This window comes from Pantherophis guttatus, chromosome 18, assembly GCF_059756535.1.
Source record: "Pantherophis guttatus breed Tessera chromosome 18, ASM5975653v1, whole genome shotgun sequence".
Lineage (NCBI taxonomy): Eukaryota > Metazoa > Chordata > Lepidosauria > Squamata > Colubridae > Pantherophis > Pantherophis guttatus.
This window is the reverse complement of record NC_142080.1, coordinates 4,595,863-4,613,024: the sequence shown is the minus strand read 5'-3', so window position 1 is coordinate 4,613,024 and position 17,162 is coordinate 4,595,863. Positions and strand designations below refer to the sequence as shown.

The window sequence follows — 17,162 nt, the reverse complement described above, 5'->3', positions numbered from 1 at the left end:
GGTCGCTAGCTGTGAACCCCAAATTTCCTCCGTGGATAATTTGCAATTTCAACTCCCCGGGGATATTGTGTGTTACGGGAAAACATCATTTGGGCACATCCGGATTCTGCACATTTTCAGTTACAATCCAGTCTCCTCCTTCCGAGGCAGTCTACCTCACAATCAGGGTGGATTTGATTTAAATCGAGTTGATTTAAATCACGATTTAAATCATGATTTAAATGACTAGTAAAAAGGCTTGATTTAAATCAACTCGATTTAAATCATAATTTTTAAAGAGTAACTGTCATCTCTGCTACTCCTTTGACCCACTGTTGACTCACCAATAGTCCTAGTGTTGCAGAATAGACAGCCTCATGCTACATAACTAAGCTCAATTTCATGCTGAATAAACTAAATTATGTATCTTAAATAGAAAGCTATCTTACGATAGATTTTTACCCCAAAAGTTTTTTATTAAAATAAATTCGATTTAAATCAAAAAAATCCGATTTAAATCAAAAAAAAATCTGATTTTTTTTATTTTTTTTAAAAAAAATCATTGATTTTTATCCACCCTGCTCACAATGCTGGATTGCTGGAGGGAGGGACTGTCCCGCTGGGCTGACCAGATCCTGCGCTCGTTTCCTCCGGCGAGAAATAAAACCACAAATGGCACACCAGGGTGAAGAGGTTTTATTCGGGGCTGGCCTTCGGGGGGTATCCAGTTGCGAACGCTGGCTCCTCTCCAATTCTTCTACCCACATAATGTCTTGTTTTGGTACCCCTGGGTTAAAGGGCTGCTGTTTCAGAGTCTCTGGGGGGAGGGAAGGAGGGGGGAGCTGGTGCGCTAGGGTGGCACCCAGTAACTACAGGGCTAGGTCAGCCTCCAACAACCGGCGCGAAGGAGGGAAAGCCACAACCGACCGTCCACAAGCGAAGAGAGCGCCACTCAGCTGTTCCCCTTCTTGGCCACTATCAACACCGCGGAAGGCACCAAGCCTGGAGAAAGAGGGGGGGAAGGGGGGGTGGAGAGAGAGAGAGAGAAAAAAAAATGAACGGAAGAAAGCAGAATTTCTCAATCTTGGCAACGTTTCGATGGACTTTAATTCCCAGAATCCCCCTCCTCGGATGGAATGCTGAGGAGGTTGCGAATCCAGGTTTGCTCAGAATAGAATAAATAATGAATAGAATAACAGTAGAAGAATATAAGAATAGAAATAGAATTAATAGAATAAGAATTAAAATAGAATAGAAGAATAAGAATAGAAAGAATTAATAGAATAGGAATAGAAGAAGAAATAGAAATAAAATACGAATAGAAAAAGAATGAAATAGAATAATATTACTAATACCGTTTCCCCCCCAAAATAAGACATTATCCCCTGATAATAAGCCCAATTGGGCTTTTGAGGGCATGGCAAAAAGTCCACGCGCTTATTTCGGGGTTCAAAAAAATATAAGAGGGTCTTATTTTTGGGAAAACGTTGCATTCTTATAATATTATAAATAAAATAAGAATAGAAATAGAATTAATAGAATAAGAGAAATTTATTTATTTTTTATTTATTTTATTTGATTTCTATACCGCCCTACTCCCGAAGGACTCAGGGCGGTGAACAGCCAACAATAAAATCCATAAAAGCAGAATTAAAATCAAATTAAATAGTTTTGGCCCAGACAAATTAAAACCCCAATCAATTTAAAACCAATTTTAAAATTTGAATATATAAAATACTAAAAAAATATTAAAAATTAGAAATTATTTTATAAAAGAGGGAGAAAATAGAATTAAAATAGAAAGAGAAGAATAAGAATAGAAAGAATTAATAGAATAGGAATAGAAGAAGAAACAGAAATAAAATACGAATAGAAATAGAATAATGGAATAGAGTAATATTAAAAAAATATAAGACGGGGTCTTATTTTTGGGGAAACACGGTATTTATTCTATTCTTATAATATTATAAATAATATAAGAATAGAAATAGAATTAATAGAATAGAAATAGAATTAAAATAGAAATAGAACAGAATAAGAATAGAAAGAATTTATAGAATTAGAACAGAACAGAGAATAGAATAATAACTTTATTGTTGCTTTGAATGTACACTAATTGGCATATATTAAAAATGACACACAGCTTGTTGCATACAGCTCTTAAAGGGTCACAACCTCCAATTTTACACTACATAAACATGACAAGATAAATAAATGCAAAATTATGTATATACCCACATATATCATATGAGACAGAGAAACCGTCTAGTTCGGATGTATATCCGTGTTTATGGCAAGAAAAACGAATCTTGCGAGTTTACCAGACGGTTGGCCTAGGGGGACAAAGCTCTTACGGAATCGGGTGGTCGTGCTAGAGAGACTTTGAAATCTCCTCCCAGAGGGGAGCAACAGAACGAGGCCGTAAAGTGGGGTGTGTGGAGTCTCTAAGCACATTGCTCTTATAAGCAGGATCCCGAATAAAGGGAAGCAAGCTTCCTATGATCTCCACTGTCCTCACCACTCTCTGTAGGGACTTTCTATCTGAGGCACTGCTGCCACCAAGCCAGACAGGGATGCACTTTGTTACAACGCCTCTCTTAAAACATCGTTATGCTTTGAGATTCCTGGCATTTAGGAACGAGGCAAAAGCATTGGAGGCCCCCCCCCGCTCCACTTCGACCCCCAAACTCACCCAACTCCTGCAGGGGCTTTTCCATGTCTTCCTCAGTGAAAACCCGCCGGGGGAAACTCGTCAGGAGGTGAAAAGGATCTTCGCCGCCATCTTTGCGGTTCAGCTCCACGTACAGCCGCACGGCTGCCAGTTGCTCCTTGGCTTTGAAGGTGTGAGTCAGAGAGGTGCCATCCAGGAGTCTCACCTACCCGGAGCAAAATCAAATCCTCATTGACAGGTGGTCCTCGACTTAACGACCAAAATTGAGGCAAACGTTTCTGTTGCTAAGCGAGAGGGGGGTTAAGTGAGTTTTGAGCCCCCTTTTTTTTTACGACCGTCCTCGCCAGACAGTTGTTAAGGGAATCACCGCAGTTGTTAAGTTAGTCATGCGGCCGTTAAGCGAATCCGGCTTCCCCATTAACTTAGCTGGTCAGAAGGTCGCAAAAGAGAGACTGCAACTATCGTAAATACAAGTCAGTTGCCAAGTGACTGAATTTTTGGATCATGTGACTGTGAGATGCTGCAACCATCGTGTGAGAAACAAGCCATATTTAATATTTTTTCCGGTGCCGTTGTAGCTTCAAGCAGTCACTAAGCGAACGGTTGTAAGTTGAGGACTTACAAAAGCCAGCTTTTCCTTGTTCTCCATTCCAGATTTTACTGCATCGCAACTAAGAGCTGGTCTGCCCAAAGGAGTTCAACGCAGGAGGTTTTTCACGCCGTCAAACTTACTAGCGCCTTACCTGAATCTTGCACTGGTCGTATTCTCGCTTGACGGGGAACTCCTGGCTGGGGGAGGAGATTAGCACGGGCTCCATCTGGTCGGGCAGGGGGGAGGCCTGGGTGGCGCTACTGCAGCCGAACTAGGGGGCAAAAACCAGGAAGGTGAGCAAAAGTCGCCCGCCAAGCTGTGCAATGCGTATTAAACCAGCGTTTCTCATGCTCGGTAACTTTTGAGATGGGTGGACTTCAACTGCCAGAATTCCCCAGCTAGGATGAGGGAGGGAGGGATAGGATAAGATAGGATAGGAAAGAAGGGAAGGGAAGGGAAGGAAAGGAAAAGAAAGGGAAGGGAAGGAAAGGAAAGAAGGAAAGGAAGATAGAAGAAGGGAAGGGAAGGGAAGGAAGATAGAAGAAAGAAAGGAAAAAGGAAAGGAAAGAAAGAAAAGGAAAGAAGGAACGGAAGATAGAAGAAAGGAAAGGAAGATAGGAGGAAGGGAAGGGAAGGAAAGGAGAAAGGAAAGGAAAGAAAAAAGGAAAGAAAAGGAAAGAAAGGAAAAGAAGATAGAAGAAAAGAAAGGAAGACAGAAAGAAGGGAAGGAGAAAGGAAAGGAAAGAAAAAAGGAAAGAAAAGGAAAGAAAGGAAAAGAAGATAGAAGAAAGGAAAGGAAGATAGAAGGAAGGGAAGCGAAAGAAAGAAGAAAGGAAAGGAAAGGAAAGAAGAAAGGAAAGAAAAGGAAAGAAAGGAAAAGAAGATAGAAGAAAGGAAAGGAAGAGGAGAAGGGAGGGAGGGAGAAAGGAAGGAAGAGGGAAGGATGGAGGGAGAGGAAAGGAAGGAGGAGAGGATGAGGGAAGGAAGGAAGGGGGGAAAAAAGGAAGGATTGAGAGAGGAATGAAGAAAGGAGGAGAGGATGAGGGAGGGAGGGAGGGGAGGAAGGAAGAAGGAAGGAAGGGGGAAGAAAAGAGAGATAGGAAGGACTGACAGAGGAAGGAAGGAAGGAAAGAGAGAAGAGAAGAGAAGATGGCTGAAGAAAGAAAACACGAAGGGCAACCTTAGTCTAAATGATAAAAATTAAACCCCTTTTTACTTTCTCACCTTCTTGGCTCGCTCGGCCTTGTCGCGTTCAATCTTCTCCCGCACTCGCTGCCTGAAAAAAGGAACCGGGGGGGGGGAGGGAGGGGGGGTTAATGGTGGAAGGATGCCCTTCCTCGCTCCAGTTTGGGGGGTGACGAACATGGTGGCGGACAAAAGCAGACGGACTCCCTTTACCCAGAATGCAATGCTTCAGCCCCCCCTCCACCCTCCCCACAGGCCCTCGATGGAGCCGAAATGAAGTTTCCCAGCATCCCCTGCCAAATAGGGGATCCCGTTCCCGGGGGATGCTGGGAGATGTAGTCCAAGATCCTCCTGTTTTAAGCAGGGTTTGGACACTTTTGAGGAGGCTGGACTTCCACTCCCAGAATTCCTCAAGACAGCGAGCGGAAGTCCCCGCCCCTTTAGCTGGGGAATTCTGGGAGTGAAAGTCCAGCCATCTTGAAGTCGTAAAGGCGGAAGGAGGCAGGTTTAGAGGGAATCCGGGCTGCTCCGCCCCAGCCGGAAATGCAATTTTCCCCCTGGATTCCTACAGGTTTACACACTCACACTCTCTCTCTCACACACACACCACATACAGACACACACACACACACAGACAGAGGGTCCCTCACTTGGCCAGCTTCTCCTCCAGCTTCTCCCTCCGCCTCTCCTCGGCCAGCTTCTTCATCTCGTCCTCCTGCAGCTTCTGGCGGATGAGCAGCAGCTCCTGGCCTTGTTTCCGGCGCTGCTTCTCCCGCTCGATCGTCTCCCGCTTCTCCCGCTCTTCGCGCTCCTTCTGCTTCTGGTAGATCAGCTCCATCATCCTGGGGGGGGGACGGGAGGGCGAAAGGAACCGCTGGAGGCGCTTAGGAGGCACAGCTGGCCCTCAGCCCGGGGAGGGAAGGAGGAAGGAGAGTAGGGGAGCAGGGAAGGGAGGGATGAAGGAGAATAGGGAAGGGATGAAGGGTAGGGGATGAAGGAGAGTAGGGAAGGGAGGAGAGTAGGGAAGGGATGAAGAAGAGTAGTGGAGGGAGGGATGAAGGAGAGCAGAGAAGGGATGAAGAGTAGGGGAGGGAGTAGGGAAGAGAAGAGATGAAGGGTAGAGGATGAAGAATAGGGGAGGGAGGAGAGTAGGGAAGGGATGAAGGGTAGAGGATGAAGGAGAGTAGGGAAGGGATGGAGAATAGGGGAGGGAGGGGAGTAGGGAAGGGATGAAGGAGAGTAGGGAAGGGAGGAGAGTTGGGGAGGGATGAAGAAGAGTAGGGGAGGGAGGGATGAAGGAGAGTAGGGAAGGGATGAAGGGTAGGGGATGAAGGAGAGTAGGGGAGGGATGAAGAAGAGTAGGGGAGGGAGGGATGAAGGAGAGTAGGGAAGGGATGAAGGGTAGGGGATGAAGGAGAGTAGGGAAGGGAGGAAGAAGAGTAGGGGAGGGAGGGATGAAGGAGAGTAGGGAAGGGATGAAGGGTAGGGGATGAAGGAGAGTAGGGAAGGGAGGAAGAAGAGTAGGGGAGGGAGGGATGAAGGAGAGTAGGGAAGGGAGGAGAGTAGGGAAGGGATGAAGGGTAGGGGATGAAGGAGAGTAGGGAAGGGAGGAGAGTAGGGAAGGGAGGAAGAAGAGTAGGGGAGGGAGGGATGAAGGAGAGTAGGGAAGGGAGGAAGAAGAGTAGGGGAGGGAGGGATGAAGGAGAGTAGGGAAGGGATGAAGGGTAGGGGATGAAGGAGAGTAGGGAAGGGAGGAAGAAGAGTAGGGGAGGGAGGGATGAAGGAGAGTAGGGAAGGGAGGAGAGCAGGGGAGGGATGAAGGGTAGGGGATGAAGGAGAGTAGGGAAGGGAGGAGAGTAGGGAAGGGAGGAAGAAGAGTAGGGGAGGGAGGGATGAAGGAGAGTAGGGAAGGGAGGAGAGTAGGGGAGGGATGAAGGAGAGTAGGGAAGGGAGGAGAGTAGGGAAGGGATGAAGAGTAGGCCTAACCTTTTCGTCTGTTCCTGCTTTTCCTCTTCCGTCAGGGGACGCTGTGTCTCTCCTTCAGCCACCTCTCCTACGGGAAGAAACTTTGTTTACACCTTTTCAAGGGACCGGGCAAATGAAAACCATAATCCACTGCCGAGTCATGATCAAAGGATGTGCAACCCTCTACAGGTAGCCCTCAACGTAGGACCACCACGGAGCCCGGGATTTGTTGCTAAGCGAGTCATCCGTCAAAGTGAATTTCGCCCCGTTGTGCGACTTTTCTGGCCACCGTTGTTAAGTGACCCATGGCACTTGTTAAATCAGTCACCCGGTCGTTAAGTGAATTCGGCTTCCCCCGTTGACTCGGCTTGTCCGAAGGTTCGCAAAAGGGGGATCACACCACCCCCGTCATCCATGCGAGTCAGCTGCCAACCGTCTGAATTCTGATCCCGTGACCGCAACGGTCGTTAAGGGTGAACGGAGATGCCGCAACGGTCGTTAAGTGTGAAAAACGCTCCTAAGTCGCTTTTTTTTTCCCCCTTAGCGCCGTTGTTAATTTGGAATGTTCGTTAAGTCGAGGACCACCTGTGGGGCACTCCGCCGGCACGCCCGCCAAGATCTGCTCTCTGACCTGATCCCCCTTGCTCCGAATCCGGCGTCGGTCCTTTGGGGGATTCCTCGGCATCCGGAACGGGGCCTTGAGGGGCGGCGAAGGGTTCATCCAGATTGGGATCGTTCTCATGTTCCACCAACCTGGGTCCAAAAGAGAGACGACAACGACGGCCATTCAGAAGGGGAGGAGGGGAGGAGGGAGACGGAGGGGGGAGGATTTCGTAAAGAAGTGGGGAAGGTAGGAGAGCATACCTACCAATCCATGGCTTGTTCGATACCCTGATTGCCGGTCAGAGCGAGCGCCTTCTCTCTGGAGGGGGGGGGGAGGAAAGCAAAACATGGCATTCTTTTACTTACTTTACTTTTATTTGATATTTATTTATTTATTTATTTATTTATTTATTTATTTATTTATTTATTTATTTATTTATTTATTTATTTATTTATTTATTTTTCATATTTGTATACCGCCCTACTCCCGAAGGACTCAGGGCGGTGAACAGCCAACAATAAAATACATACATACAAAAATTTTAAAAAGCAGAAATAAAATCGAATTCAATAGTTTTGGCCCAGACAGATGAAAACCCCAATCAATTTAAAACAAATTGAAACTTTGAGGATTAAAAATATTAAAATTATTAAAATTGTTTAAAAAGAGGGAGAAAGTTAGGCCAAATAAAAATGTCTTAAGCACGCGACGGAAGGTGTGCAGATCCGTATCTCCGGGGGGAGCTCGTTCCAGATAGTGGGTGCCCCCATAGAGAAGGCTCTCCCCCTAGGGGCTGCCGGTCGACATTGTTTGGCCGACGGCACCCGGAGGAGCCCCTCTCTATGAGAGCGTACCGGCCGGTGGGGGGCTATTGGTGGTAGTAGGCGGTCCCGCAAGTACCCAGGTCCTGAGCCATGGAGCGCTTTAAAGGTGGTAACCAAGACCTTGAAGCGCACCCGGAAGACCACCGGGAGCCAGTGCAGCTCGCGCAGGAGGGGCGTTACATGGGAGCGCCATGTCGCTCCCGTCACCACCCGTGCGGCCGCACTCTGCGCCAGCTGGAGCCTCCGGGTGCTCCTCAAGGGGAGCCCCATGTAGAGAGCGTTACAATAGTCCAGGCGGGAGGTGACGAGGGCATGAGTGACCGTGTGTAAGGAGCCCCCCTCCCCCGCCGGGGGGAAACCCAAGGGTTTTCGCCCCTCCCCTCCCGTTTTCCGGCCCTCTCCCGAATTACGACGATTCTACTGCTCTGACACCTTCTGGAGGAACAGAGAAACGGACGAGGAGAATTCACGCCGCGATGGGAGTTTAAGAGGACGGAAGTGACTTAGTATCGTAGCTCGGGGTTGAACTGGGGAGGGGGGGTCCTCGGTGCTCTCTTGAGCTGTGGGGGGGGGTTCTTGGACGTTTCAGGACCCGACTGGGTAACGTCGTCAGTGCTAGAAGGGAGGAGGAGGAGAAAAACTGTGGGGCCCTTGGTGCTCTCTGAGCTTGGTGGTATTCTCGGAGACGTTTCATGACCCAACTAGAGAACATCATCAGTGCTAGAAGGGAGGAGGAGGAGGAGGAGAAAAACTGTGGGGCCCTTGGTGCTCTCTGAGCTTGGTTTTTTTCTTGGAGACGTTTCATGACCCAGCTGCCTAACATCATCAGTGCTAGAAGGGAGGAGGAGGAGGAGAACTGTGGCCCTTGGTGCTCTCTGAGCTTGGTTGGAGACGTTTCTTGACCCAACTAGGGAGCATCATCAGTGCTAAAAGGGAGGAGGAGGAGGAGGACTACTGTGGGGTCCTTGGTGCTCTCTGAGCTTGGTGGTTTTCTTGCAGACGTCTCATGACCCAACTAGGGAACGTCATCCGTGCTGCAAGGATGGGGAGGTTTACTTTTTATTTACCCACGAGTAGCTCGCCTTTAGTGTTGTCAGTTGACAACTCAAGAAACAACAGTCTAACCAAGCACCAAGAACACCCGAGTCAACCCCGACTAGGGAGCAAACCCTTCTCCCTTCTACAGCGCTGATGATGTTACCCAGCTGGGTCATGAGACGTCTGCAGGAAAACCGCCAAGCTGAGAGAGAAGCACTGCTCCGTTGTTGTTTTTTCCCCACGTTTCCTCCACGTCTCACAGCCCAGAAAAGCTTCGGTTAAAATGCAGCTGTGTTCCTTCCCTTGTAAACCCAAAACCTCTTTTAAATTTAAATTTTAAACATAAATTTTTAATCTGTTTAATCATGGGGGTATTTTAAAATTCAGCCTAAATTATTCGATTTGTTTTAATTTATTTTAGATTTTGCATTTCCTGTGTTTTAGCTTCCGGCTGTTCACCGCCCTGAGTCCTTCGGGAGAAGGGCGGTATAGAAATTTAATAAAATGAAATAATTCATAAATAAAAAAACCTCCCACGCGACAGGCGCGCATTTTCGGAACCCGTTAAGGCGGGGTTGTCCCCTCCCACAGAAACCCCACATTTTTCCCGGGATGGAGACCTACGCTCGGTTCTGCGGGAAGCCCATCTCGATCAAACTTTCCAGGGCCGTGTTTTCCATCATGCTGCCTTTTTCGCACCGTCGCGGCCAGCAAATTCTGCAAAATAAGAGAGAGATTAGCCGGCCTTTAGCGGATGTTTATCCTTCGGATTGTATTTAATAATAATAATAATAATAATAATAATAATAATTGGGGGTGATGGGCTTTGTAGTCCGATTTTTGAAGGAGGGGGGGAGGGAAGGCAAGACCGTCGTCCCACCCCACGTGGAAGGAGGGAGGTGGGATGAACCCGCCTGGGCAGGGGATTATGGGTTGGCCCCCAGGTGCGGCGGGGGAGGATGGGCCTTGTGATCCACAGCCCAATGGGATGGGGGGGAGAACCAAGACGCCTGGGAGGGGTGTGGGGGGGGAGTTTATCCAGCCCAATGGGGGATAATAGATAGGAAGGGGTGGGGGCTGCAGATTGGGGGTGATGGGCTTTGTAGTCCATCCCAATTTTTGGAGGATTGTGGGGGTGGGGAAGGCAAGACCGTCGTCCCACCCCACGTGGAAGGAGGGAGGTGGGATGAGCCCGCCTGGGCAGGGGATTATGGGTCTGGTCAGGCACCCCCCCCAGCCGCGGCGGGGGAGGATGGGCCTTGTGATCCACAGCCCAATGGGAGAGGAGGGTGGGGGTGTGAAAACCAAGACGCCTGGGAGGGGTGGTGGTGGGGTTTATCCAGCCCAGGGATGGGGGTGGGGGCTGCAGATTGGGGGTGATGGGCTTTGTAGTCCATCCCAATGTTTGAAGGATGGAGGGGGGAGAGGGAAGGCAAAGACCGTCGTCCCACCCCACGTGGAAGGAGAGCTGGGCGGGGGATTATGGGTCGGGAATGGACCAAAAAAACCCCACACAGAGCCGCGGCGGGGGATGATGGGCCTTGTAGTCCGGGCCTTCGAGGAGAGCCCCCCCCCGCAAACACCAACACCCACACCCGGGGCCCACGCGAGCCCAGCCTGCCACCCCCCCAGGCGGAAGGGGAGCCCTCACCGGCGGCTCCGGCGAAGAAGCGGGAAGCGGCGGGCGAGGAAAAGAGGGAGGAAAGGCAGGCGGGCAAAACCGGAAGCGCGAGGCCGCTGTTTGGGTCACGTGGGCCGGATGCCGGAAGAGCGGACGGTGGCCGCGGAGGGCCAAAGGAGGGCGGGGGAGTGTTTCTTTCTTCCTCCTCGCTCCGCCCCGCCCCGCCCTCCGAGCTTTCGCGGTCTCTTTGCTGCCCCCTCGTGGCTGCTGGAGGTCGCTCGCTTTTCGCCTTTAAAGTTTAAAGGAAACTTTTATTTTTTTTTTTTGCACGACGCGCAACAAGCTACGATTGGCTGAATTGGGGGGGGGATTTGTGGGAGCGCAGCAGCAGCACGCCCTAGATTTGGGGTTTGTTTTCTCATCTTCAGCCATGGTAAAGATGGGTTGGAGCTCTTCGACTGCCAGGATTCCCCAGCTAGGAAGGGGAATTCTGATGGGGAGTTGACGTCCACTCATGTGAAAGCGGGCTGGCTGGGGGATTCTGGAAATTAATAATAATAATAATAGAAATAGAAAGGAGGAGGAGGAGGAGGAGGAGGAGGAGGAGGAGGAGAAATAATCAGGAGGAGGAGGAAGAAGAATCAGGAGGAGGAGAAGAAGAAGAAGAAGAAGAAGAGGAGGAGGAGGAGGAGGAGGAGGAGGAGGAGGAGGAGGAGGAGGAGGAGAAATAATCAGGAGGAGGATGAAGAAGAATCAGGAGGAGGAGTACAAGAAGAAGAAGAAGAGGAGGAGGAGGAAGAGGAAGAGAAATAATCAGGAGGAGGAGGAAGAAGAATCAGGAGGAGGAGTACAAGAAGAAGAAGAAGAAGGGGGGAGGAGGAATAAGAATCAGGAGGAGGAGGAGGAATAAGAATCAGGAGGAGGACAAGAAGAAGAAGAGGAGGAGGAAGAGAAATAATCAGGAGGAGGAGAAGAAGAATAAGGGGGAGGAGGAGGAGGAATAAGAATCAGGAGGAGGAGGAGGAATAAGAATCAGGAGGAGGACAAGAAGAAGAAGAAGGAGGAGGAGGAGGAGGAATAAGAATCAGGAGGAGAAGAAGAAGAAGAAGGTGGGAGGAGGAGGAATAAGAATCAGGAAGAGGAGGAGGACAAGAAGAAGAAAAAAGGAGGAGGAAGAGAAATAATCAGGAGGAGGAGAAGAAGAAGAAGAAGGGGAGGAGGAAGAGGACAAGAAAAACAAGAAGAAGAGGAGGAGGAGGAATAAGAATCAGGAGGAGGAGGAGGAGGAGGAGGAGGAGGAGGAGGAGGAGGAGGAGGAGGAGAAGAAGAAGAAGAAGAAGAAGAAGAAGAAGAAGAAGAAGAAGAAGAAGAAGAAGAAGAAGAAGAAGAAGAAGAAGAAGAAGAAGAAGAAACAACAACAACAGCAATAATAATAATTATGGCTCAAAAAGAAGCTGCCCGTGGAACCAAAAACCTTACACTATTCCCCTTCTCAGTTGCAGCACTGCTGAGTTCATCCCCTTGTGTTGGGTGTGACAAATTTTTCCCAGTGGGACCACTTCTGGGGGCGGGGAAGGGGAAGAAGGGAGGACGAGGAGGAGGAGGAGAAGAAGAAGGAGGAGGAGGAGGAGAGGAAGAATAGAATAGAATAGAATAGAATAGAATAGAATAGAATAGAATAGAATAGAATAGAATAGAATAGAATAGAATAGAATAGAATAGAATCTGGCAAAATTTCAAGCCTGGTGGCCTTAGGTATTCTGTTGTAAGCAGAGGAGTGGAGGACTCTTCTCGTGAAATACCTCTGGGCTCGCTCAATCGTACAGACGCGCTGTATTCAAGAATTGGTCTGGCAAAGGTTTTGCAGGCCCTCGTTTGCAGGACAACGTTACCCGAGAAGAAGCTTCGCAAGATTAGGTTAACAACTCTTAATGCCTTTTTGGCAAATGCTGTTCAATTGCTACTTGTGGTGTCGCCCCAGCAAAGAGTTAAATTTTTCCGTGTCCTTGAATGGAGGTTGCTCAGCTGTTCTCTGTCCAGCCCTGGTACATGTCTGACTCATCCAAATAAACAATTGGAGTCTTTGATTGTGAAAAGGTGAATTCGGGGCCAGCAAATCCCTTCCAGTTCAGCTGCTCCAGCCTTTCCCAGCTCTTTAGGGCCCCCCTGGCCCTTTGCCCAGCTCCTCCTCCCTGGCCTGGCACACACAAACACATACACAACATACACACACACACACAAAACCCCCCACACAGGCTGCCTTTTGACACGGACTGGTCTGGTCCAAAGAAGATCCATGAATCCTGATGGGCCACTTATCCCTTAACTCTACATCTTAATAGTCTTAGATGCGTTGGCTTTCGGAGGTTGTCTTATTTAGTGGGATTTTAGCGTGTCGGCCCGATCATTTATGACAGGCTGAACCTTGGATCTCACTCACAGATTGGAGCTTGTTTTGTAAATGTATTTGAACTCTTATTTTAAATTTTATCTGGTTTATTGTCTGTCCGGATTACCACCACGATACACGTATATTATATAGTCAACATACTTAATAGATGATTGATAGATAGATAGACAGACAGACACACACACACAGAAGACAGATGTAGGTGTAGATAGAAAGATAGATAGATAGATAGATAGATAGATAGATAGATAGATAGATAGATAGATAGATATTGTATAGTCAACATACTTAATAGATGATAGATAGACAGACAGACAGACAAACAGACATAGACAAGACACACACAGGAGACAGATGTAATGTAGATAGAAAGATAGATAAATACATAGAAAGAAAGATAGAGATAGATAGATAGATAGATATTGTATAGTCAACATACTTAATAGATGATAGCTAGACAGACAAACAGACATAGACAGACAGACACACACACACAGAAGACAGATGTAGATAGATAGAAAGATAGATAGATACATAGAAAGATAGATATTGTATAGTCAACATACTTAATAGATGATAGATAGACAGACAGACAAACAGACATAGACAAGACACACACAGGAGACAGATGTAATGTAGATAGAAAGATAGATAAATACATAGAAAGAAAGATAGAGATAGATAGATAGATAGATAGATAGATATTGTATAGTCAACATACTTAATAGATGATAGATAGACAGACAAACAGACATAGACAGACAGACACACACACACAGAAGACAGATGTAGATAGATAGAAAGATAGATAGATACATAGAAAGATAGATATTGTATAGTCAACATACTTAATAGATGATAGATAGACAGACAAACAGACAAACAGACATAGACAGACACACACAGAAGACAGTTGTAGATGTAGATAGATACATAGATACATAGATAGATAGAAAGAATAGATAAGATAGATATTGTATAGTCAACATACTTAATAGATGATAGATAGATAGACAGCCAGACACAAACAGAAGACAGATGTAGATGTAGATAGAAAGATAGATATTGTATAGTCAACATACTTAATAGATGATAGATAGATAAACAGACAAACAGACATAGACAGACACACACAGGAGACAGATGTAGATGTAGATAGATAGATAGATAGATAGATAGATAGATAGATAGATAGATAGATATTGTATAGTCAACATACTTAATAGATGATAGCTAGACAGACAAACAGACATAGACAGACAGACACACACACACAGAAGACAGATGTAGATGTAGATAGAAAGATAGATATTGTATAGTCAACATACTTAATAGATGATAGATAGATAAACAGACAAACAGACATAGACAGACACACACAGGAGACAGATGTAGATGTAGATAGATAGATAGATAGATAGATAGATAGATAGATAGATAGATATTGTATAGTCAACATACTTAATAGATGATAGCTAGACAGACAAACAGACATAGACAGACAGACACACACACACAGAAGACAGATGTAGATAGATAGAAAGATAGATACATAGAAAGATAGATATTGTATAGTCAACATACTTAATAGATGATAGATAGACAGACAAACAGACATAGACAGACACACACAGAAGACAGTTGTAGATGTAGATAGATACATAGATACATAGATAGATAGAAAGAATAGATAAGATAGATATTGTATAGTCAACATACTTAATAGATGATAGATAGATAGACAGCCAGACACAAACAGAAGACAGATGTAGATGTAGATAGAAAGATAGATATTGTATAGTCAACATACTTAATAGATGATAGATAAACAGACAAACAGACATAGACAGACACACACAGGAGACAGATGTAGATGTAGATAGATAGATAGATAGATAGATAGATAGATAGATAGATAGATAGATAGATATTGTATAGTCAACATACTTAATAGATGATAGATAGATAGACAGACAGACAGACATACACAGAAGACAGATGTAGATGTAGATAGATACATAGATACATAGATAGATAGAAAGAATAGATAAGATAGATATTGTATAGTCAACATACTTAATAGATGATAGATAGATAGACAGCCAGACACAAACAGAAGACAGATGTAGATGTAGATAGAAAGATAGATATTGTATAGTCAACATACTTAATAGATGATAGATAAACAGACAAACAGACATAGACAGACACACACAGGAGACAGATGTAGATGTAGATAGATAGATAGATAGATAGATAGATAGATAGATAGATAGATAGATATTGTATAGTCAACATACTTAATAGATGATAGATAGATAGACAGACAGACAGACATACACAGAAGACAGATGTAGATGTAGATAGATACATAGATACATAGATAGATAGAAAGAATAGATAAGATAGATATTGTATAGTCAACATACTTAATAGATGATAGATAGATAGACAGCCAGACACAAACAGAAGACAGATGTAGATGTAGATAGAAAGATAGATATTGTATAGTCAACATACTTAATAGATGATAGATAGATAAACAGACAAACAGACATAGACAGACACACACAGGAGACAGATGTAGATGTAGATAGATAGATAGATAGATAGATAGATAGATAGATAGATAGATAGATATTGTATAGTCAACATACTTAATAGATGATAGCTAGACAGACAAACAGACATAGACAGACAGACACACACACACAGAAGACAGATGTAGATAGATAGAAAGATAGATACATAGAAAGATAGATATTGTATAGTCAACATACTTAATAGATGATAGATAGACAGACAAACAGACATAGACAGACACACACAGAAGACAGTTGTAGATGTAGATAGATACATAGATACATAGATAGATAGAAAGAATAGATAAGATAGATATTGTATAGTCAACATACTTAATAGATGATAGATAGATAGACAGCCAGACACAAACAGAAGACAGATGTAGATGTAGATAGAAAGATAGATATTGTATAGTCAACATACTTAATAGATGATAGATAAACAGACAAACAGACATAGACAGACACACACAGGAGACAGATGTAGATGTAGATAGATAGATAGATAGATAGATAGATAGATAGATAGATATTGTATAGTCAACATACTTAATAGATGATAGATAGATAGACAGACAGACAGACATACACAGAAGACAGATGTAGATGTAGATAGATAGATAGAGAGAGAGATAGATAGATAGATTAGATTAGGTGATAGATAGATAGATAGATAGTTAGATAGATTAGATTAGATGATAGATTGACAGATAGATAGGTAGATAGATAGATAGATACCGTGTTTCCCCGAAAATAAGACCCTGTCTTATATTTTTTTGAACCCCGAAAGAAGCGCTCAGCCTTATTTTCGGGGAGGTCTTATTATTTTGGGGTGCGTGGAGCAAGATGGGGCTTCTCTTGCCGTCTTACCCGATTTCCAGCTCTGCATTTAAATATTTTCGGGGAGGGCTTATTTTCAGAGGGGGAAGCTTATTTTAGTACGTGTGCTCAAAAGCCTGATTGGGCTTCTTATCAGGGGATGTCTTATTTTGAGGAAAACGGGGGAGAGAAAGAGAGAGAGAGAGAGAGATAAAGAGAGAGAGATGTCGATAGAAAGATAGGTAGATGATAGATTAGATAGATACATAGACGGATGGATGGATCAGGGATGGGATTCAGCCTATTCGGTCCAGTTCGAACGAACCGGTTCGCTGCAACTGCCTGCTGGGCTGGCCCGCCCGCCTCTGAGCTTTATCTACCTTTATTTCGTTCATTTAAAGCCCAGCCGATAGGCGCGGCAGAGCGGATTGCCGCGCCTCCGCAGTTTTTAATGCTTTTAACACTGCTTCTAATGGACCGCGCTCCGTTTTACGACCCTCCTGGCCACCGTTGTTAAGGGAGTCACTGCAGAAACATAGTTGGTCGACGACTCTGCCTTGGTAGTACAGTGGTCTAAGGCACCCTGTTATTAAGCTGGTTATTAAGACCAGCTGCCTGCAATTACTGCAGGGTTCGAATCTCGCCAAGGCTCAAGGTTGACTCAGCCTTCCATCCTTTCTAAGGTAGGTAAATTGAGGACCCGGTTTGTGGGGGGCAATAAGCTGACTTTGTATAAATATACAAAAGGATGAAGGCTATTGCTGAGCGCATTGTAAGCCGCCCTGAGTCTCCGGAGAAGGGCGGCATATAAATCAAATTAAAAAATAAATAAATAAATAAATAAAAACGGTCGTTCAGTGAGAAACACGGTC

At 45.4% G+C, this 17,162-nt stretch overlaps 1 protein-coding gene across 1 annotated transcript; it reads right to left on the bottom strand.

The window, feature by feature from the left end:
- Positions 1-657: 657 nt before the first annotated feature.
- On the bottom strand, positions 658-10,648 carry UBXN1 (UBX domain protein 1). The gene is made up of 10 exons (XM_087881090.1): positions 10,510-10,648; positions 9,483-9,575; positions 7,261-7,314; positions 7,024-7,145; positions 6,414-6,480; positions 5,078-5,269; positions 4,467-4,518; positions 3,394-3,513; positions 2,672-2,855; positions 658-981 (listed from the first exon to the last, which is right to left on the bottom strand). Exons 2-10 carry the CDS (start codon positions 9,539-9,541, stop codon positions 932-934), a joined length of 900 nt encoding a protein of 299 aa, XP_087737216.1. The 5' UTR covers positions 9,542-9,575; positions 10,510-10,648; the 3' UTR covers positions 658-931.
- Between the last annotated feature and the right edge of the window lie 6,514 nt (positions 10,649-17,162).